General features: G+C 35.4%; 3 protein-coding genes across 3 annotated transcripts; 1 reads left to right on the top strand and 2 right to left on the bottom strand.

Annotated features, from left to right (window-relative positions):
• Positions 1–58: 58 nt before the first annotated feature.
• On the bottom strand, positions 59–1,780 carry RHO25_013151 (uncharacterized protein; the record flags this gene model as incomplete). Its single annotated transcript, XM_023605026.2, has 4 exons — positions 59–543; positions 608–885; positions 950–1,170; positions 1,226–1,780. The coding sequence occupies 4 exons, from the start codon at positions 1,778–1,780 to the stop codon at positions 59–61; spliced, it is 1,539 nt and encodes a 512-aa protein (XP_023448466.2).
• Positions 1,781–2,676: 896 nt separating this feature from the next.
• RHO25_013150 (uncharacterized protein) lies at positions 2,677–4,273 on the top strand (the record flags this gene model as incomplete). Its single annotated transcript, XM_065603659.1, has 2 exons — positions 2,677–4,014; positions 4,079–4,273. 2 exons carry the CDS (start codon positions 2,677–2,679, stop codon positions 4,271–4,273), a joined length of 1,533 nt encoding a protein of 510 aa, XP_065459731.1.
• Positions 4,274–4,706: 433 nt separating this feature from the next.
• On the bottom strand, positions 4,707–6,161 carry RHO25_013149 (uncharacterized protein; the record flags this gene model as incomplete). The annotated part of the gene is made up of 1 exon (XM_023605028.1): positions 4,707–6,161. The coding sequence occupies one exon, from the start codon at positions 6,159–6,161 to the stop codon at positions 4,707–4,709; it is 1,455 nt and encodes a 484-aa protein (XP_023448464.1).
• Positions 6,162–22,512: the final 16,351 nt, after the last annotated feature.

Here is a 22,512-nt window from a genome sequence, read left to right as displayed (position 1 = left end):
TGCGCGGGGCCGAATCTGAGTTTCATGGCGAAGTCAGAGCACGCTGCTGTTACATGTTTCATTCTTCGAAGCCCGCTCTCGTTGTGTCTGGTTCGCGATAAATCAGAGCACCCAGGGCACCGTCATTCGTTCCAGCAGAGAGACGCTCCGTAACCAAATGATATGTGGCCTCGAAATCTTGTCCAACATTGTGAAGAAGGCTTGAATCCGAGAGCAAGATGAGGCATTGAAATATCTGCTGGACTGATAATGCGCCGGAAAAGTCGGTGGCTGACGTCTCGGGTAAACGAATGTTGACGTGTGGAAGCGTAACAATGCCCGCAAGATACCAGCATGCCTCGGCCCGGTCTTGATAGAGCGACGGAGACTCGGAAAAGGGCTCGAAATCGAGCAGTTCTTCGGGCCAGCCTGCGCGCCATTTACGAAGCGAGTTACAGATGGCGCTGGTTCTGCTTTGCAAATATGGCTGCAGTGCCGCATCCGATATGGCGCGTGGGTTCTCCTGCAGAACACGTTTGGTTCGCCAGGCATACTGCAAGATTCCTGATACAAGACGTGCGTTGTTAGGCCCTGTTGATCGGCTGTGATTGGAGTAACGACCACTTACCATGAATCAGCACAAATCTTCCCATGAGCGTGTCCGGGAGGGGGAGAGACATGTCCGCGTGGGTGAAGAGGCTTGAAAGTGTCAGGGAGACAGAGTATGTCGTTGCTGCGTGTTGGGGATGCAGCTTGTTAGCATCTCTCCACTCGGACTCCGACGCTGCCATGAACACATGTTCCGGACTGGGAAAGCGCATATTAAGCTCGTCGTCACGCACATTCGGCGTTTGGTCGTGTAGAACTGAGATGAAGGCATCGAATGCAAAGAGTACAAGTCCCAGCCTACGCGTATTAGCGACGAGGTCCAGGTTGCCCACCAAAGTTGGCCCGATGCACGGCTTCTCACCTGCGACGAGACTCCAGGGTCGCCCACTCTCGCCAGGAGGTATTTGGCGCGTCATTGGGAACCTCGAAAATATGAGCGGCGCGTGCGAGTCTTGCGATGCTGCCTAGATCGATGCTGCACGGCACATCAGACGTCCGCTTCAGCATAAGACGATCCATGATGCCCAGAAGGACCAGGGCTTGCAGTGTTTCGAGGGATGCGGGACCGCCGCTGTTCAAGCTCTGTGGATTGTATCTGTCAAAGGCGCAGGCGCGGTCGATGGCGAGAACGACTTACCTTGTCGGAAACCATGGTAAGAGTACGAGCGCAGTCCAGCAGTCGGACGACGTCCCTGGCACGAAGACCTAGGTTGGGCACGTATGCCGCAGCGATCAGGGTCAGGGCGAAGACCAGTCCAGTCGGACAGTCGACAATATTGAAGGTGGGAAGATGGATGATGGGCGTGTGGCGATGATGGCGGGTGAAATAGGTCTTCAAGAACAGGGAAAGGGGCGCACAGGAGAGCCAGTGTCGCATGCTGTCGGGCGCAGTGCTGCCGAGAGACGACTGGTCCAGGTGGATCAAGATGGTCTGCCGGTGGTACTCGACGGGATCGAGCTTGGCATCGATGATGTTGGCGACGACGGGGGCATCGACGGGCACGGTGTCTGCGGAGACGAGCGGTGCGTGGCTGATGTTGTCGGTGCCGTGAGACGGGGCGGCGTCCAAGACTCCCCATGGCGGCTCGTTCCAGTCCCACGAGAGCCACGGATTGGTGCCGGCGGTGTCGAGCAGGTCCGCATGGCCCCAAGCGGGCTGCGACTGGTCCGGGACCGGGCTGCCGCCACGCATCGGGGGTCGCGACGACAGCTCTGAGGCGGCGGTGGTGTTGGTGGGGGTGGGGGTCACTGGTCGGCGCGACTGCTGGCCATGGGGCAGGTATCGACACGCGGAGCGCGACTGTGCGCAGCGACGACAGGGCTGGCCGCGTGAGCAGCGCACCTTTTGGGCGCTGCAGGACTCGCAGGCGCGGTTGATGCGCGTGGACGGAACGCGCGCATCGGCGGCGGCGGAGGGACAGCGCGCCAAGTGGCGATTGAGCGCGTCGCTGCGACGTCAATTAGCCCGTGTTCCACCCCGCCCCGCCCCGCTCCACTTCCCTCCCCCCCCCCCCCTCCCTCCCCGTCCCTCCCTGCAGACATACATACCGCCGGGTGTAGCTGTTCTGGCAGTATTGACACGACCATCGTAGCAAGTCACCACGGTGCGTTTCCTGGTGCCGCTCCAGATGCGCCTGGCGCGCGAAGGTCTTGCCGCACGACGCGCATTCGGGACGGCGAGATGACATGGGCGTCGGCGTCAGTGGGGTGGGCGGCGTCGTGATCAGGTAAGCACCGACAACGACAGAGCACCATGCATGACCCCTGATCCCATCGATCTGGGGACCCCGCCATCCACCCCAGGCTTGGCAGGACGGCCCGCACCGCTCCCCACCCCCTCACTCTCCCATCGCCACATGTGCTCTGCAGGATCTCAGTACTGAGGCAGTGGGGTTTCACCGCGCACGCATCACCAGGCACCACGAGCAGGTCCGGCATGAAAACCAGGCACTTACCATGGCCTCCACGCGTGTACGCTGCAGTTGGGCCTGCGACAACGCCGTCGTCGCTCTCCTGCCACCTCTACAGTCTCCCTGCGACGCTGCACCGCGACGGACAAACCGCCATCGGTGCCCTTGATTGCCCGCCATGCAGTGGCTGGACTCCACCGTGAGCCAGCAGTTTGCGCAGCGAGCCGCTGGCGGCGTCGTCCTTCTGCTGCTGCTGCATTTCCTGTACAACGCCTTCTTCCACCCACTCCGCAACGTCCCTGGACCGGTCGCCGCTCGATTCAGCAGTCTCTGGCTCAATCGACGCTATTTCCGAGGCTCGTGGCTGCAAGACGTCGTGCGCTTGCACGAGAAATATGGCCCCGTGGTGAGGATCGCGCCGAACGAAATCAGTTTCGTCGATGAGGGCGCGCTCAAGGAGTTGTATGGCCACGGCAAGCCGAGTCAAAAGACGTCCTGGTACGACACGTGGGTCATCCCCGGCATGGGCGACAGTTTCTTTGCCACGACGAATCGCCATGTACATCGCCGCATCAGGAGCCGCGTGTCCGGCACGTACTCCATGTCGGCGATCTTGTCCATGGAGGAACTGATCGGCGAAGTCATGGAGCTCAATATTGCCAAGTTGCGAGAGCTCGCTACCAAAGACGAGCCGGTGCGCATCGATGAATATGCGAACTATTTTACCTTCGACGTGGTCGGGCAATTATCCATGGGCGGACCGATCGGCTTCTTGGAACAGGGCAAAGACGTTGGCGGCAATATCCAGTCCATTCATGATGGCTTCTACCTGATGGCGAACATGGGCCACGTGCCCGGGAAGATGTTTTGGTTCAACAATCCTGTGGCCCGCTTTCTGATACGCAAATTTGGAGGAGAGCGGATGAACACGTTCGAGACCTTCCTGGGGTGGTTAGAAAAGCGTGTTGATCAACGCATGCAAGAGGGCTTGGGCGACAGGAGGTTTGACATGTTGCAGTACTTCATCAACGGCAAGACCCAAGACGGTAAGCCAGTGAGCAAGGGCGAAGTCATGATTGAGGGCGTGAATATCTTGGGCGCAGGAGCAGACACCACGGCAATTGCAATCTTGGCCGTCCTAGGCCAGCTCCTGCTACGAGACGACGCTCTGCAAAGAGTGAGAGCAGAAGTGGATCAGGCTTATGCTACAAATGGTGCATCGTTCCGAGAGTTGGAAAAGCTACCCTTCCTTTCAGCTGTGGTACGCGAAAGTATGCGATTGCATCCGTCCATTACCTATCAGTTGCCCAGAGTTCCACCTGCTGGCGGTATGCGAATAGGGCAGTACCACATACCGGGGACCGCATCGTGTGGCATTAGTCCTGCCGCGATGAATCGCTCTCACGACTTGTTCGGCAGCGATGCGGACAAGTTCGTCCCAGAACGTTGGCTGCCTGCGGATGATAGCCCGGAAGAGGCAAAGCGGCTTCGAGTGATGGAGCAAAATCTGACCACAGTGAGTTGCATTGAAATGGAAATTTTGCCACTGGAAGTATTTGCTAACGATTTGCGCTCCTCAGTTCGGCATGGGAAGTCGTAGCTGTGTCGGACGGAACCTTGCCCTCGTTGAGACATACAAGTACATTGCCACATTTGTCCGTCATTTTGACGCGGAACTGGTCAATGCAGAGCAACCGTGGATCACAAGATCTCAATGGTTCAGCTTTCCGAAGGACTTCTGGATTCATCTTCATTTGCGCAAGGCAGTATTCTAGCATTCCAGTACCTGTCGAACACATTCTTTCCAGTAACAGTTCTGTCAAGATTTGCCTCCGGAATATGTCGGGGTAATCCCGACTCGTTGTGCAATTCCAGAAAGCATGAAGGGAGTGCTGAAGTCGCTTCTGGGACATCATGTCGGCATACGTAGACCATTCTTGTGAACATACCGAAACAAGAACTTGGTCGCTTTCATCCTGAAGAGATGGCATAGGACGAAACGCTCAATGCAAAACTCGAATCGCGATTCCGTCATCCGCGGGTCGGTACACACCTTGACATTGTTCCATCATCTCAGACCAAGGTATCAGAACGTGCACGCAAGCGATCGAGACCCCTTCCATTCGCAGGAGAAACAGCTTCGATCTACGATGAGCGACGTACTGTGCGTCATGGACAACTCCATACCAATGCTACCTCATGAGTACACTACATACCAGCTATCTGAGCTTTAGCTCTCGCCGCATCCTTCTCCGGAAGTTGACCTAACAATTCCTCCAGCTTACCGCACAACCCTTGTATCTGTGCCCCGACAGCAGAATAAAATTCCCTCGCTTGTATTGGATCTTCCGGCGCTTTAGGCAAGAATGTACCATACCAATCCAAGCGTGCTTGAGCTAGCCACTCAGCCGTCTTGGGATGACTCGCCCATGTGAGACCATTGCGGTGAGTTTGAAGGTTTACAATCATGTAATCGATCCATTCATTCGGATGAGGGATCACGCGGCAGAGCTCGTTTTTGAGGTTGAGGTCGTTGGTGTAGGTGGCTTCAACGTGAGCGATAAAGGCTGCGCTGAAGACTTGTTGACAGAAACGGACGGATTGGAGTGTGAGGGTTTTTGTTTCGGCATCGAATATGGGCTTTGGGTCGAGTTTCGCTAGGGCGTCGGCGGTACAGTCGATGTATATGGTGTCGGGCACTGCTTTGTGGGAAGAACCATTCTCAAAATGTACTCCGCTAGAATCGATACGTGCGACACGACCCTGACGAACAATGTTTTCAATTCGCTGGATTTGTTCGAGCTCGGCCAGAGAGACGGTTGCACATCGAAACATAGTCGGCCAGACTTTGTCCGTAAGTCGTATAACTTGCTGACAGGACTCAAGCCGGAGCATGAGATCCTCCGGAGATGTGGCCTGCATGACCGAACCATTGATGTCGTTGATACTGTTCGCAGTGCTGGCGGCGAATTCTGGTCCGGGCTGCAATCCGCCTCTTTCGAAGTACCACGAATCCCGTGGCATGATCCAGGTAATCTGTTTCGGATCTATTCCTTGGTTCAAAATCCATAGGCACGCATCAATTCCTGTCTTGCCAGCGCCTACTACCGTGTATCCGCCATACGGTCGACTTGCCTTGGGCAAGGCATTCGGCGTGACCAACTCTACGCCTGCGACTTCGTAGGATGGGGGAGCCATGGATGGCACCTTCACTTTCATGTACGTAGCGTCGACGACTGTGGTGCTTCGCTGGAGCTTGTATGTCTTTCCCGTAACAGAAGATCGCCACTGTAGCTGGGCCGTATCGAACTCGTGCTTGGGAAAGTATTTGACCCGACCCGAAGCGAGGAAAGTTTGATGCATAACAATGTTATAATATCCACAGATCTCGTCAACGGTAGCCAACTCCGCAAGACCTTTGTTGAGGCCAACTTTGTCAATTTTGTTCTCTCCGAGATTCCGTGAATTCACTCCGTAAAAGGCTGAAGGCTGATGTAGCCTCACGAAAGGATATGCTGTAGTCCAGTGGCCTCCAGGTCGATCATAGCGGTCGACGATAATTATCTTAGTATCTTTGGTATCGCTGAGCATTGTATCCACAAAAGCCAACCCCATTGCTCCGGCGCCAACCACCAGGTAATCTGCTGCGATTTCTTCTGCCATGTTGTCGTTGTTCCACGCAACTGGACGCGTTGGAATTGGGCGAAAAATGGATCAGAACAGAAAGCTATGTCAAACACTTTGGAGTCTTGCATATGATTGCCCGCGCTCGTGTGACACGTAGCTAGGCTTCTCCTCACTGAAAAGGTTAAATCTCTTGAAAGAATGGTGGACGGGGTGGCTAGATGTGGGGTTTTGCCGGGCAGCCCACGAAGCACCACCCCTCAGCTGACAGCCATTTTCGTCTGCAATTCACGTGGTAGAGGTAGTACAATCAAGGCACCACTTACATGATACTGGGAGCACTGTAGCATGGGCAGCCTCTGGTCAGATCAGATGCAGCGTCGGCAGATGAACCAGCTTTCTCCCTTGCGTATACGCACGTGCCGTGTATAGATTAATGCGAGATGTACGAATAGCATTTGCACTCCTACCGTGGCAGGCGACCCTTGAAGACTGTGTTATATAGTCTCCTATATTCCGCTATACTAACTTTGCGTCTATAGAGTAAGTCTTAGTATATCCTAATATTTAAAAGATTAACAAAATGTTAGTATAACTAATATCGGAGTACGCCTATACCGATTATCTAGTAGTATTTAGGTAAATTATACTCCGTATTCGATAACTATACGAGTCCGGTAGTATTAAGCTTAATCCTACTACTATATTATAGCTTTAAATATAATATATTACTAGTATTTAAAAGTACTAGGTATAGTCTAAGTATATAGTATTACTTATAATATAAATATCTATTTCTAAATCTAGCTAGCTACTAAAAGTAAATATAGTAAGAAGGCGTAGTTAGATAGTCTATACGCTTACTATAATTCTAAGTTTAGTATAGCTTAGTTAATATATTACTATTAAAAGTATAAGCCTACGAAGTCCTATTATATACCTCTATATAGTCGTAGGTAGAAATAGATAGCTTCGGCTATACTAGTAAAGTATAGAGTAGCTAAGTACCTATAGAGGTAAGAAGAAAGCGATAAAAAAAAAGTCTAGAAATCTATAGAAGCGTATACTAGGCGAACTCTAACGAATACTATAAACTAGAGCTAGCGTAGCTAGAACTAATATAAGACCTAGTACTAAGAGACTAGACTAGAATCTCTAGATAGTAAATTCTATTCTAGGCTTAGAAGCTAGAGTAGTAACCTAGTACTAAAATAAGCTAAAAAGAAGGAAGGAGTATACTATAATTAAAGCTTTAAAGTAAAGTAGGAAGAGTAGAGAGGAGTATAGAATAAAGTAGCTAAAACTATAAAGAAAAATATTCTAGTCTAGATAGAAAATAGGATAATAAGCTCTATAAGAGGCCTAGAAATCTCTTAGAAAGTAGTCTAGAAAAAAAGGAGAATATACCTCTATATACTCGTATATACCTCTAGTACTACTAGGTTTAACTACTTATTCTAAGAGATTAGGAACTCCGTCTATAGAGCCTATCTACCTACTAGGTCCTATAGTAGAATTATATAATAACTAGTAGAACTATAGGAATAGAGATATTTATCTAAAGTCTAGCTCTTCTAGATACCTTATAACTAACTCTAAAGGTAGAGTATCTAACAAAAGCAACTCTTATTCTATATTTAAAGCTACCTATAATAGAAGAGCTAGTTTAGAATACTACTACTTAATATAATTTCTATAAATATAGGTTATATAACTTAGATACTAAGTAAGGTAGAAAGTTTAGAGTAGGAGTATAATATTAGAAAGAGCTCCTACTATAGACTAGTAAGAAAGAGTTAGATATAAGATTAATATAGATACTAGCGTAGAGACTAAGACTATATATATAGGCTTAAGTCCCTAAGCTAGTAGGTAAGAGAATCGGGCTCCTAAGTACTAATAATATAAGAAATAACTAAGGAGAACTACTATAAAGGATCTAAACTATTAAGATAATATAAATTATTCTAAGGAGAACTAGAAACTATAGAAGCAGTAGGCTATATAGAGCTTACTATAAAATATAAAAATATAAGGAGGTTTTTCTACTAGAGTACTAGTACGAGAGCTTTTCTACTTACGAAAAATATAGAGCGTACTACTTACTCTAGTTAAAAGAGATAGACTAGCGTATAAGAATTATCTATCTATTAAAAGTATAAATATAGGTCTAATTAATACTCGAATTATTAAGCGCGAGTAATTACTACTATAGCCTATTTATATAAGAAGTATAAGATAATAGAACCTATATCTATAGAGGTTAATAGGCTACTCTACTAGCTTCTATAAATAATAGTACTATATATAGGCTCGAAGTAGATAAAGAAGTTATATATAGCTCTCTTTCGAAGTAATAAATATCTAGATTATATATCTTTAGTATAACGCTTCTATTTATAGCTAATACTTCTAGTAGATAGTATAGCTAGTATAAGGATCTTAGAACTTCCTAATTATAAATATAAAGAAAGTAGACTTAGTCGTTTCGCTTCTAGTATCTACTCTAGATATTTAAATTAGTATATATAGGAGCTACTTAGCTTTATAGTATAGGATTTAGGCCTATATTCTATAGATTAGAGCTTAATCTTATAATATAGCTAGCTTTAGTTAGAGAGATCTATAGCTACGTTTTCTACTATTTAATATTAGCTTATCTATTTTAGTAGCTCTCTAGAGAGCTAGACTACTATTATATTCTTATAATAAAAATACTCTTCTAAGAAAGTAAAAGCTATTATTCTTCTATTAGTAGCTCTTATACTTAGAGATCTAGTATATTCTAATAGTTTCCTATACTTAGAGTTCTTTAGCTCGTAGGCGCTATTCTTAGTATCTACGTAGCTATTATAATTCTTATTATCTCTAATAAAGCTCTTATTTTAGACTAGAAATATTTACTAGCTATATATTTTATAATTTCCTATACTATAAGTAATATTTTACTTAGCGCTACTTTTAGCTAGAGAATTATAGTAAGATAACTAGTTCCTATATATAGAATTTACTAAAAGAATAGTAATTAAACTACCTCTTTTAGATACTTTCTAAAAGTATTTAACTAGAATTTTTATTTTCGATAAAGTTTCTCGAGCTTTAACTTTATATACTCTCTATCTATAAAACGTCGTCTATATTTATAGTAATAGGTCGCCTTATTATATCTATCGGCTCTATAACGCGTCGTACGTACCTATATATTATTACTTAAACTATACTATAAAGTATACGGACTACTTCTTAATACTTTCTAAATAGAATATCTTAATCGTAGTATAGGTTTACTTATACCGAGTTATATATATAATTAGACTAGATATAATTCCTTTTAGGATTTATTAAAGACTATAATAAGCTATTCGAGATATAGAAGATATATAAGAGTAAGAAGCTCCTATAGTCTATTAAGTAGGAATAGTAACTATAAGTATAATATAGGCTAGTCGCTTATCTATTCCTAAGCTAAAAATATTTAGGTTTTATAAATAGTTATAACTTAATATAATTCTCGAGCTTTAGTAGGTCTATATTAGAGTCGTATATATATTCTTAGTTTAGCTACTTAGAAAATAGTATATAGAGTATTCCTCGATACTATTAATCTACTAGAATATACTATATATAGTCTATAGAAGAGTAACTAGAGATATATATTTCCTACTCGATATTAAGCTTAAGATATAAGATATTCGTAGTTCTAATACTTTGCCTATAGCGCTTAGACTAACTAGCTAGGTCCGTCTATCCTTAATTATAAAATATAGTCTCTAAACTACTAAAAAGCTAAAGTCTATTACTTATATCGAAGATATATTTAAGATACTTAAAGTAATATAGAGTTCTTATAATATTATATTTCTATATAAATAGTAGTATATAGATAGATAATTCTTATATACTAGTCTACCTCTTTTAACTAGAGTAAGTAGTATACTCTATATTTTTCGTAAGTAGAAAAGCTCTTATACTAGTACTCTAGTAGAAAAACCTTCTTATATCTTTATATTTTATAGTAAGCTCTATATAGCCTACCGCTTCTATAGTTTCTAGTTCTTCTTAGAATAATTTGCGTTATCTTAATAGTTTAGATCCTTTATAGTAGTTCTCTTTAGTTATTTCTTATATTCTTAGTACTTAGGAGCCTAATTCTTTTACCTACTAGCTAAGAAACTTAAATCTATATATATAGTCCTAGTCTCTTTACTAGTATCTATATTAATCTTTTATCTAACTCTTTCTTACTAGTTCCTAGAGTAGGTATCTCTCTATATAAATCCTACTTAGATTTTAACCTTCCTTAGTATCTAGTTATATAATCTATATCTAGAGAAATTCTAGTTTTTATAGAATATCTAGAATAGTAGGTATCTTTATAGGTAGCTCTAAGTATAGTATAGAGTTAGATAGCTTATATTAGATACTCTACCTTTAGACTTAAAGTTTTAAGAGAGCTCTAGAGTAGAAGGACTAGTCTATTTTAGAGTTTCCTATTTTAGATAAAAGGCTTCTAGTAGCTAGTTATCCTAGTATCTATAGAGGTACTACTATTCCTTTCTTCTATTTCTACTATCTTTACTCTTTCTTATTAAAGCTTTCTTTTAAGTATACTTAGTTCTTTCTCTTTAGCCTATTTAGAGCCTAGGTTACTACTCTAGTCTCTAGACCTATAGTAGTATTTACTACCTAGAAGAGCTATCCTATAGTCGAGTATTAGAATCTTATAGTAGTTATACTATACTAGCGTTATCTTTATATTCTTAGAAGCTCTCTAATCTCTCTAGGTCGAAATTCTAGACTTTTTTATTACCTTCTTTCTACTTTTATAAGTATCTAGCTACTCTATACTTTACTAGTATAGCTAAAGCTATCTATTTCTACTTACGACTATATAGAGATATATAATAGAGCTTCGTAGGCTATAGAAGAATATAGTAACGATATCGATATAGTAAGATAGATATAATTCTAGTATACCTATATACTACTAATATATTATACTTTATAGTATATCTTCTTATATTAACTTATCTAGCTAAAAGACTTCGAATATTCTATAATACTTCTCTATAGATATACTTCTAAATAAGACTTAACTTCTATAGCTCTAAAGCTTTAGTAGAGCCTTATAGTCTATATAGCTAAGTATAAAAAGACCTCTCTATACTAAAGTATATATCTTCGGCTAATACTAGACTAGCTTTATCTATACGCTCTATACTACTATATAGAAGTAATATAAAGGAATAGAAAAAAGAAAGTAGAGTTTCTAGAGATCTACTTTATAGAGAATCTATAGATACTCGAAAACTAGTCTAAAAGTAGATAGTAGATAGAAGTATAGACTCTATATTACTTTAGAAATATCGAGAAATATACGACTATATACTATACTTTAGTATATAGTATATCTAGAAATAGTATAGTACTAAAATAGCTACGCGTATATTATAGTATAAAGTTAGTATAATTATAGGTCTTATATTATCTAACGAACTATAGATCTACTTTAGTAAATAGAGAAACTCTCGATTCGCTTATATATTAGATAAAATTATTCCTAGAGTAGACTATATATTATTTACCTAATATACTATAGTACTTATCTTCTAAAAGTCTACTATAATACTTTAGGTATACTTTAGTAGAAGTAATCTAGTAGAGAGTTAATTCGTAGCGTTAGCGAAATAATTAATAAAGAAACTATAACGATATATTTCTAGTAATACTTCTAGTAATAGAAGAAGAAATAGTATAGGTAATTACTAAATAGATAGCAGAAATATAGACTTCTAGTTAATAGTAAACGAGTCGAAAGTTAGTATATTAGCTCGTTATATAGAGTAGCTCGTCTCGTAGTAAAGTATATTATATATTAACTAGTCGAGGTCGCTCTAATTAATTCTAATAGAAAGCTCTAGAGATCGAGAACGATTTCTTTTTATAATCTAGGTACTAACTATTAGCGCTTAGGATTTGCTATATTATAGTAGTTAGGTAATTTAGGCCGCGCCGAGCCTAGAAATTATATACTACCTATTAATAATTTATATATACGCTTTCTAGGAGCTATATATCTTTCTAGTAGATATAGTACTATCCTTTATTACTAACTTTTTCGATACTAGTAGTAAAATATCTTATATAAAGACTATTAATCGTATTTTAATCTAGATAGTAGTTAATATTATACGTTTCGACGATATTATCTTTCTAGTAGATTAGATACTCTAACTTATTTACTCTAGGTTTTAAGCGTAATCTAATAATAGATACGACTTCGTACTTCTATTAACTAAAATCTATAGCTAGCTATTATTAAAATTATAGCTACTATTCTATCCTATAGAGATATAGTTCTAATAACTAATAAATTTTATTTTTAGTAAAGTTAGTAGTAGAGTAGTATATAATATAGAACTACTTATACTCTATCTCTTTTAATAGATATTCTATCTATTTCTTATTACTTATTAGAGCTATTAGCTACTTACTTTCGCGCTTAAGTAGAGAGGTTTCCTATATAACTCTCTCCTCTAGAGTCTTACCGATCTATATAGTAGTACTCTAAGCTCGCCGAAGTAATTTAACTATAATATATCGCCTTATAGCTTAGCTCTAAAGACTAATATATATATAATATAGTAGCGCTACTATATTCTCTTTCGATATTAGTTCTTATATTTATAATAGAAGTTAGATATCTTCCTTATAGTAGAATAGATAGATTTAGTCGCTAGGTTATAGTATATAATACTTCGAATATATAAATAAACGTATTAATTTTAAATAAAGTTATTAATAATATTAACTATTTCTAGAGTAACTATTTAGAGATAAGTAAAGAGTAAATAAAGTATTTATATTAGCTTAGTATTTGCTCTACTATAGAGTAAGAATATAGCTCTCTTCTTCTTTACTATAATTTTTAGACTCTATTAGTATAATATATTAGATCTCTATTTCGACCTTAAATTTAAAGTTCTCTCTATATAGAGAAATTCTTTTCTAAAATAAAGCTAATATAACGAGAGGTATAGAGAGAACTACTATCTTAGAGAAGTAGAAAGTAGAGTAGATATATTCGGGTAGCTCCTTCTAGATCTATTATAGAACTATAAATAATATAATAGTAGAAGTATAAACCTCGGAAATATATACTTAGAGAGTAGCTAGCTCGAAATAGCTTTATAAAGAGTATCTAGGTAGTAGGTCTAGTAATAGAAGCTATTTATAAAGAATATATTTAAAAGCTTATATAACTAGTAGTAATCTTCTTATAAATATAGATCGGAGCCTCTTCTATAGATTCGTATACTACTAAGAACTAGATCGAGTTTCGTACTTTATATTCGATATATTTTATAGCGCTATTCTTTTAATATCTCTCGTATTAGCAATTAGTAAGAAGTAGATATATTTAAGGATCGTAAGCGCCTTATAAGAACTTAGTATATACGATTACGTAAATATTTATAAAGTCGGATAGTAAAAGAAAAGAGAAAGGTTATATATATAACTCTAGCTATATAGTTAGTAAATATCTAGTAAGTAACTTAAGTTATAGCTCGTATATAAAAGAGATTTATACTAATATTATATTAATAGTCCTCTAGTCGATATATATATTCGTCGATACTAGACTCGAGGAAGATATAAGTAAAAAGAGTAATAGAACTACTTATAAATAAATATCTTTCTAGATTATTTCTATAAATAGTATAAATAATCTAAATTAAAGTAACGTCTTTCTTTTTCTAGTAAGCTACTCTATAAGGCGAGCTAATATATATAAAACTATAGCGTCGATCTCTACTAATTAACTTATATATTAGTTAATCCTATAGTATTATACTATACTATACTCTTAGTCTACTATCTCGAGTATTATAAGAAGAGGATAATAGTAATCGTACTAGAGAATATTATATAGATAGTATAAATCGACTTATTAATAACTAGCCTCTACTACGCTATAGCTAACGTCTTCTTTATAGCTTTCGGAGAGCGAATATTATAGCCTATAAAGTAATAGAGATATCTACTACTTTAGAAAGTATTCTAGTAAAGTATTATATAATCTAAAAGTTTCTCTATTTACTAAAGTAGATCTCTAGTCTATTAGTAAATATAAGACCTATAATTATACTAACTTTAGATTATTAAATATATAAGCCTATTTTAGCGCTATACTATCTCTAGATATACTATATAGTATAGTATAGTATAGTATATACTATATCGTCGCGCGCTTCTCGATTTTTCTTAGGCTATATATAGTTAGTACTTCTACCTACTATTTATTTTCGGACTAGTTTTTAAGTACTTATAGATTCTTTAGAAACTCTACTTTATTCTATCTATTCCTTCTATAAAGTATTTCTCTATTTTCTAAATTTATATTCTAAGAATCTATAACGATTTAGTTACCGATTATAGTCTCTCTATATCTACTCTTAGTAGCTAGATAATAGCTATAGCGATAGCTAATATAGATATAGTAATAATACTAGAGTAGAGTAAGATATATAGATATTACTTTACTTAGAAAATACTAAAATAGTAAGGATAGACGTACTTTAGTACGTCTTCTTAATATATTCTAGTACTATCGGTCTTCTATTATTATTCGATAGTATTAATACTTAAAGAAAATACTATAGTACTAATTAAAAAATTTAACTTATCTTTCTAGTATTTCGCTTTTAGTCGGCGAAGCTTAGATCTATATTACTAGTTAGTATTTTAGGAATCTAAACGAAGCTACGCGAGATTCCTATATTCTATTCTATTCTCCGATTCTCTTATAAAGAAGATTCTATATATACTACTCGAAGATAAGTAATACTATAAATAGCTTAAAGTTATCGATATATATAAGCGCGAGCGTAACTAGTCTTTATAGTAATATATATTTAGGCTCTATATAATAGTTCGCTTCTATATATATTATATAAAGTTATAGATATACTATTATATAAGAGCTTAGCCTTCTTAGCTATTCTTTTAAGCTATATAGATTAGTAGCGCGATTTCTAGCTCTTTATAGTATATAGTATACTAAGAGCTATAGAAATACTTCGATTAATATATATAAGCTAGCTAAGTACTATAGACCTCGCCGAATATAGTAAACTATATAACTACTCTATATCTAAAGCTTTAAGCTTCGCTAGTTTAAAGAACTAGAGAAACTACTACTCTATATAATCGTATCGTACTAGTAGTATAACTCTAAAGTAACGCTAGACGATATAGGAAATAGACTAAATATAGACTCGGCTAGCTTAAAAAAAATAAAAAAGTTTTCGAAATATATTAAAGATAATATATCTTTAGTCTAGTAGCTCTAGATCGATACCTACTATATCGATAAGAAAAGCTTAGTAGAGCTATTATCTTCTATTAACTTAATATTTAGATAGTATTATAAAGTAGAGGTATACTTAGTATATCTAAGTAATATCGAGCCTATTAATAATTATAATAAGTTTTAATAGAGTATATAGTTTATAAGAGGCTAGACTTTATAGAAACTACTTATACTATAGATAGTAGTTTTCCTTATAAAGTATTAGGAAGTTATTAGGAATAAGAGTACTATAGCTACTAGATATTATAGAACGACTATCGGGCTTATATTCGATATTTAGATTATATAGATAATAGATATCCTAGAAGATATTCTATATAACTATAAGGCGAGCTATTATATAGACTTCTATAAGAAGTATAGATAGATAGATAGTAGAATAACTACTCTTTCTAAGGATATATACTATACTATACTTAGTATTCTAGACCTTAACGTTATTATAGACTATAGTATAGGTTATACTAGAGCTAAGTAGCGCTTTCTTATAGCGATTAACGTTTAATAAAATAGAGCTATAAGAAAGGTAGATCTCTTAAAGCTCTCTATAGCTCGTAATATAATCTTTAACTCGATAGTAGAAAAGACTATATCGATCTACTTAGAGAGAATATAGATAGAAATATTATATAATATTTAGTAGTAAGTAGAGGTACCTACTAGTAAGTTTATTTTCTAGCTCTATAGTAAAGCTAGTACTAGAAAGTCGACTATTAGTTATATAGTTATATAAAGTCTAAACTAATCGCTAATACTCGGCTAGAAGCTATACTTAGAAGTAAGTTTCTTCTTTAAGTAAAGTAAATAGAACTATAATAACGCTAGCCTCTTCTTTACTATAATTATTATATAACTTATAGATCTTATTTCTACTATATATAGGCCTATATTAACTACGCTTAATAACGACTCCTTTATTTATAGTAAAGGCCTATAAGAATAGTTTAAGAAGCTACTTCTATAGCTAGTACTAAGCCTAGACTCGGCGTCTCTACTATAATAGAGACTTATAATTATCGTTAATACTCTCGACGAATATAACTAGAATATAGATATCCGACTATTCCTTTAGCTTCTAGCTTAACTAGAAGCTAAAAGTAAGCTTCGACTATATATCTTTTTAATAAGTAAGCTAGAGCTTCCTATTTAGCTAGAATTCTATATACTCGATAGAAGTCTCTATTATAATATTATTCTAGAAGAGGTCTAAGTAGATACTATTTACTAGAATATTTATATATACTTTAATACTATATTTATTAAGATTAGAGAGAATAGAAATAACGCTATATAAATATAATACTAGCCTAGCGAAGCTAATCTATAAGCGCTTATAGATCTTATAGTACCTCTATTTATCTTTATATCGATAGTATATTATTTTATATCCGAGATAAAACCTTAAAAGTATTTTAAGTTAATTCTTATATAACGCTATACTACTATATCTTTATATCTAGCTAGAACGTACCTACCTATTCTTAATAATCTACTTAATAGTAAGATTTAAGCTAAGCGAAACGAATTAATCTAAGACTTTCGAAATATTATAGAGCTAATAGTTCTAGTAGTAGATCTACTTTCGATCTTTTTACTTACTACTCTACTCTATAACTAGTCGTAAGTTATTAAGAAAGAAGATATTAACGAACTTCTCCGGTACTTATATTCTATTCTAGAAGTACTATCTAATCTATATAACCTAGTAAGATTACTCTACTTATTATTCTACGACTTTCTTATCGATCTAGAATAAGAAAATTAAGAAGAGTTCTAGATTAACGAAGTAAATATCTATATAAAACTCGCCTAATATTACCTTTAGTATCTAAGTCGAGATAAAGTCTTATAGCTTAATATTTATTATCTTATATAGCCCGGGATTTAGCGCTTTAAATTATCTATATAATAGATTTATATATATATATTCTACTAGATATAGCCTACTTATATAGCTACTAGCTTCTATATATAGTAAAGAGCCGATCTCGATTATATAATAATAGCGAAGTATATAGGTTTCTATATAGGTACCTTTTATACTAGCTAGAAGCTCTTAGCTAGATTAGTAGAATTTCGAGTACGATTACTTATCTTAGCGAGTTACTATTAATTATAGGTAGTAATAGCTATAAACTCGCTAGCTTTCTTTAGAATATAAAACGATTTATACTATATAACTACTACGTTATAGATCTTACTCTATTATAACTATACTATTCTACTTTACTATTTACTTCTATATAGAGTATTATTAGAAAAACCTTTTCCTACTAGGTACCTCGAGTTTAGATATACTTTCTAAAAGTTCTAGCGAACTAGAGCGTAGAAGTATAGAAGCTCGAAGAGTATAATAGTTATATTACTATAGTAGTATTCTCGCTAGATAGATAGGTTATTATATTAATATCTTATAATAAGATAGTATAGGTATAGAATATATCGATAAGTAAGTAGATATAGAAGCTCGAAGAGTATAATAGCTAGGTTATCTCGGTAGCGTTCTCGCTAGATAAGTAGGTTATTACGTCGGTATTATATAATAAAATAGTATAAGTATAGAACGTATCGATAGGCGAGTAGATATAGAAGCTCGAAGAGTATAACGACTATATTAATATAGTAGTATTCTTATAGAATAGGTAGGCTATTATATTAGTATTAAATAATAAGATAGTATAAGTATAGAACGTAGTAATAAGTAAGTAGATATAGAAGCTCGAAGAGTATAATAGTTCTATTAACGTAGTAGTATTCTTACCGAATAAGTAGGTTATTATATTAGTATTATAGAATAAAATAGTATAGTTATAGAATATAGTAATAGATAAGTAGATATAGAAGCTCGAAGAGTATAACGACTATATTACTATAGTAGTATTCTTGCTAGATAGGTAGGTTATTGCGTCGGTATTATATAATAAAATAGTATAAGTATAGAATATAGTAATAGGTAAGTAGACGTAGAAGCTCGAAGAGTATAATAATTAGGTTACTATAGTAGCGTTCTCGCTAGATAGATAGGTTATCGTATCGGTATTATATAATAAAATAGTATAAGTATAGAACATAGTAATAGGTAAGTAGATATAGAAGCTCGAAGAGTATAATAATTAGGTTACTATAGTAGCGTTCTCGCTAGATAGATAGGTTATCGTATTAGTATTAAATAATAAAATAGTATAAGTATAGAAGGTAGTAATAAGCGAGTAGATATAGAAGCTCGAAGAGTACGACTATTATATTACTATAGTAGTATTCTTACTAGATAGGTAGATTATTACGTTAGTATTAGATAATAAGATAGTATAGATATAGAACGTAGCGATAGGCGAGTAGATATAGAAGCTCGAAGAGTATAATAGAGTAGTTACTATAGTAGCGTTCTTACCGAATAGATAGGTTATTATATTAGTATTATATAATAAGATAGTATAAATATAGAATATAGTAATAGGCTAGATAATTTACTTTATTTCTAACGTTTATATTACTAATCTATTCTCTATAACTTCCTCTAAAGATAGTAACTACCTATAGACTAGTACTAGAGAATTCTATATTCTATATTATAGATTAATAGTACTTAATAGTAGGTCTATATAAATATCCTTCCTAGAGCTTAGAGACTAGTAGATATATAACTAGAGCGTAGATATATTATAGCTACTCTATAAGTATCGAGGAAGCTACTTAGTAGTATATAAGAAATCGCTAGTAATTAGATAAACTTCGAGCGCTATAAGTATATCTAGATTAGAATAAAATACTATTCTATACGAAGTAAATTCTACTCGTTTTCGTTTTCCTATATAATATTTCGAAGTCTATAAAGTCCTATTATATACCTCTATATAGTTATAAGTAGAAATAGATAGCTCCGGCTATACTAGCTAAGTATAAAGCAATCTCTAAGCGTAAGTTTATAAGTACTCGGTAGGTTCGAAGTCTAGAAAAGAGATACTATAGAGTATAAACTAGGCGAACTCTAACGAATACTATAAACTAGAGCTAGCGTAGCTAGAACTAGTATAGGATCTAATACTACGAGAATAGACTAGAATCTCTAGATAGTAAATTCTATTCTAAGCTTAGAAGCTAGAATAGTAACCTAGTACTAGAATAAGCTAAAAAGAAGGAAGGAGTATACTATAATTAAAGCTTTAAAGTAAAGTAGAAAGAGTAGAGAGTAGTATAGGAAAATATAGCTAAAACTAAATAAAAGATACCTATTCTAGTCTAAATAGAAAGTAGAATACTAAGCCGAATAAGAGAGTTATAACCTTTTAGGAAGTACTATAAAGAAGAAGAGAGAATATACCTTTATATACTAGTATATATCTCTAGTACTACTAGGTTTAACTACTTATTCTAAGAGACTAGAAACTCTATTTATAAGGCCTAGTACCTCTATAGACCTTATAGTAGAATTATATACTAACTAATAGAACTATAGGAATAGAAATATTTATTTAAAGTCTATTCCTTCCTAGATACTCTATAAATAACTCTAAAGGTAGAGTATCTAATATAAGTAATCCTTATTCTATAATTAAAGCTATCTATAAAGGAAGAGCTATCTTAGAATACTACTACTTAATATAATTTTAGTAAATATAGGTTATATAACCTAGATACTAAGTAAGGTAGAAAGTTTAGAGTAGGAATAAAATATTAGAGAAAGCTTCTACTATAGACTAGTAAAGAAAGAGATAGATATAGATTAATATAAATACTAGAGTAGAGACGAAGGCTACCTATATAGACTAGAGTTCCTAGATTAGTAGATAAGAGAATAGGCTTCCTAAAGTACTAAAGATATAGAACTACTTATAGAGATAAAGAATAAGGGAATATTAACTATTAAGGCTACTTAAATATTATTCTAAGGAAAACTAAGTAAGTAGAAAGTTAGTAGAAGTATAGAGCCTACTATAGATATAAAAAAATATAGAGAAGTTTTTATACTAGAATATATAGTATAAGAGCTTTTCTACTTACTAATATCTATAGAGCGTACTACTTACTCTATATATAAAGAGATAGACTAGTATATAAGAATTATATATATATATATAATATTTCGAATATAAGAATTAGTTTTTTCGCTATAAGTAGATATATATTACTACTAATACCTCGGCGCTCTTATTATAAGCGACTATACGATATAAGATAGTATACTATAGTAATATTAGTATAACGCGACTAAGTATAAAGAGATCTTACTATTCTAAAAGAAGTATCTTCTAGTACTAGGCTAGCTTTATCTATAGATACTATACTACTATATAGAAGTAATATAGAGTAATAGAGAAGAAAGAAGAAACTAGAGTTTCTAGAGGATCTATAAGTATCTAAAAACTAGTCCGAAAGTAGATAGTAAATAGAAGCGCTAAATCTACCTAGCTTTAGAAGAATTAAGAAGTATATAACTATATACTATACTATACTATATAGTATATCTAGAGATAGTATAGTACTAAAATAGGTTTATATACTTAATAAACTAAAGTTAGTATAATTATAAGCTTTATATTTACTAATAGACTAGAGATCTACTTTATTAAATAGAGAAACTCTCGGATTATACGACGCTTTATTCGAATACTTCCTAAAGTAATAGGTACTTCTCTTACTATATAGACTATAATATTCGCTCTCTAAGAGCTAGAAATATAATAATAGGTATAGCGTAGTAGAAGCTAGCTATTAATAAGTTAATTTATAGTATCTATATAATAACTTCTAGTATAATAGCTATTATTTCTCTTATATAATACTCGAGATAGTAGAAAAAGAATTTAGTATAGAGTAATATTATAGGACCGAGTAATACGTAACTCTATTAGTAAAAATAAACGCTATATTTTTACGTATATTAGCTCGCTTTATAGAGTAGCTCTCTATAGAGAAAGGGACGTTAAACTTTCTACTACTATACTAATATTAACTTAATAGCGTCGCTTAGAGTATATATAGCTATACTTCTATAGTACGCTTATAATTATACTATAGCTAGCTTTTATTTAGTAGAAGACGGCTTATATAAAGATATTAATAGCCTACTAGTAGAAGTAACTAGAAGAATAGTACTTACTTTAGCTTATCTACTAGATATAATACTAAAATCTATCGGTTCTATAAGATATATAGATATAGCGGAGTAAGAGCGTATATAGTTTATTATTATCTTAGTAAACTCTTATCGACTTACTTCTCTTTTTAATTACTAAAGAAGCGACGACTATACTAGAGATATAGATATATAGAGTATATAGTAGAGAGTCTTCTATAAGTTATAGTCTCTATTTATAAATAAGGTCTTTAGTTAAGTATAGGAAGCTACTAATATATTACTAGTTTTAGTTTCTAATATTAAGGAAAATAGTAATCTTCTTAGCTCGATTCCGAATATAAAATTAGACGTACTTATAAAACTTCCTATACTACTTATAGATATCCTACTTTTTCTCGAGAATCCTAAGGAAGTTCTAGCTTTTTAAAAATTCTAGATCTATAGATATAGGCTTCGCTTTCTATAGATATAAAAGAATATATTCGCTATCTCTCTATACTCGAATTATACTCGAGTATAGATAGAACTTTTAGCTATCGAGTTATAGAATATTATCTAGTTCGAAAAAGAAGTATACTACTAGTAATATACGCTTTACTTATAATAACTTATTATTATCTTTAAGTATATATAAATTATTTCGGAGCGCCTCTATAGCTCGGATATCGTCTAGCCGAGATATAGCTTTAGATAAGAGAATATTTAGGCAAAAATATCTTATTTTTATATTAGTACTTAGATAATTACTAAGCTAGCGCTACGCGACCTCTCTATTTATACTAGATATAAATAAATAATAAATCTAGAGTATAAAGGAGTTCTTAAAGTAGCTCTATAATAGTAGTATAGGAATCGGCGTCGCCTCTTATATAGTATCTATACTAAGCGATAGTATAACGTCTACTTTTATTAATATAGACTAGACTTATTAGACTTCT

Source organism: Cercospora beticola, chromosome 10 (assembly GCF_033473495.1).
Source record: "Cercospora beticola chromosome 10, complete sequence".
Classification (NCBI taxonomy): Eukaryota; Fungi; Ascomycota; class Dothideomycetes; order Mycosphaerellales; family Mycosphaerellaceae; genus Cercospora; species Cercospora beticola.
This window is presented reverse-complemented; position numbering and strand designations above follow the sequence as displayed.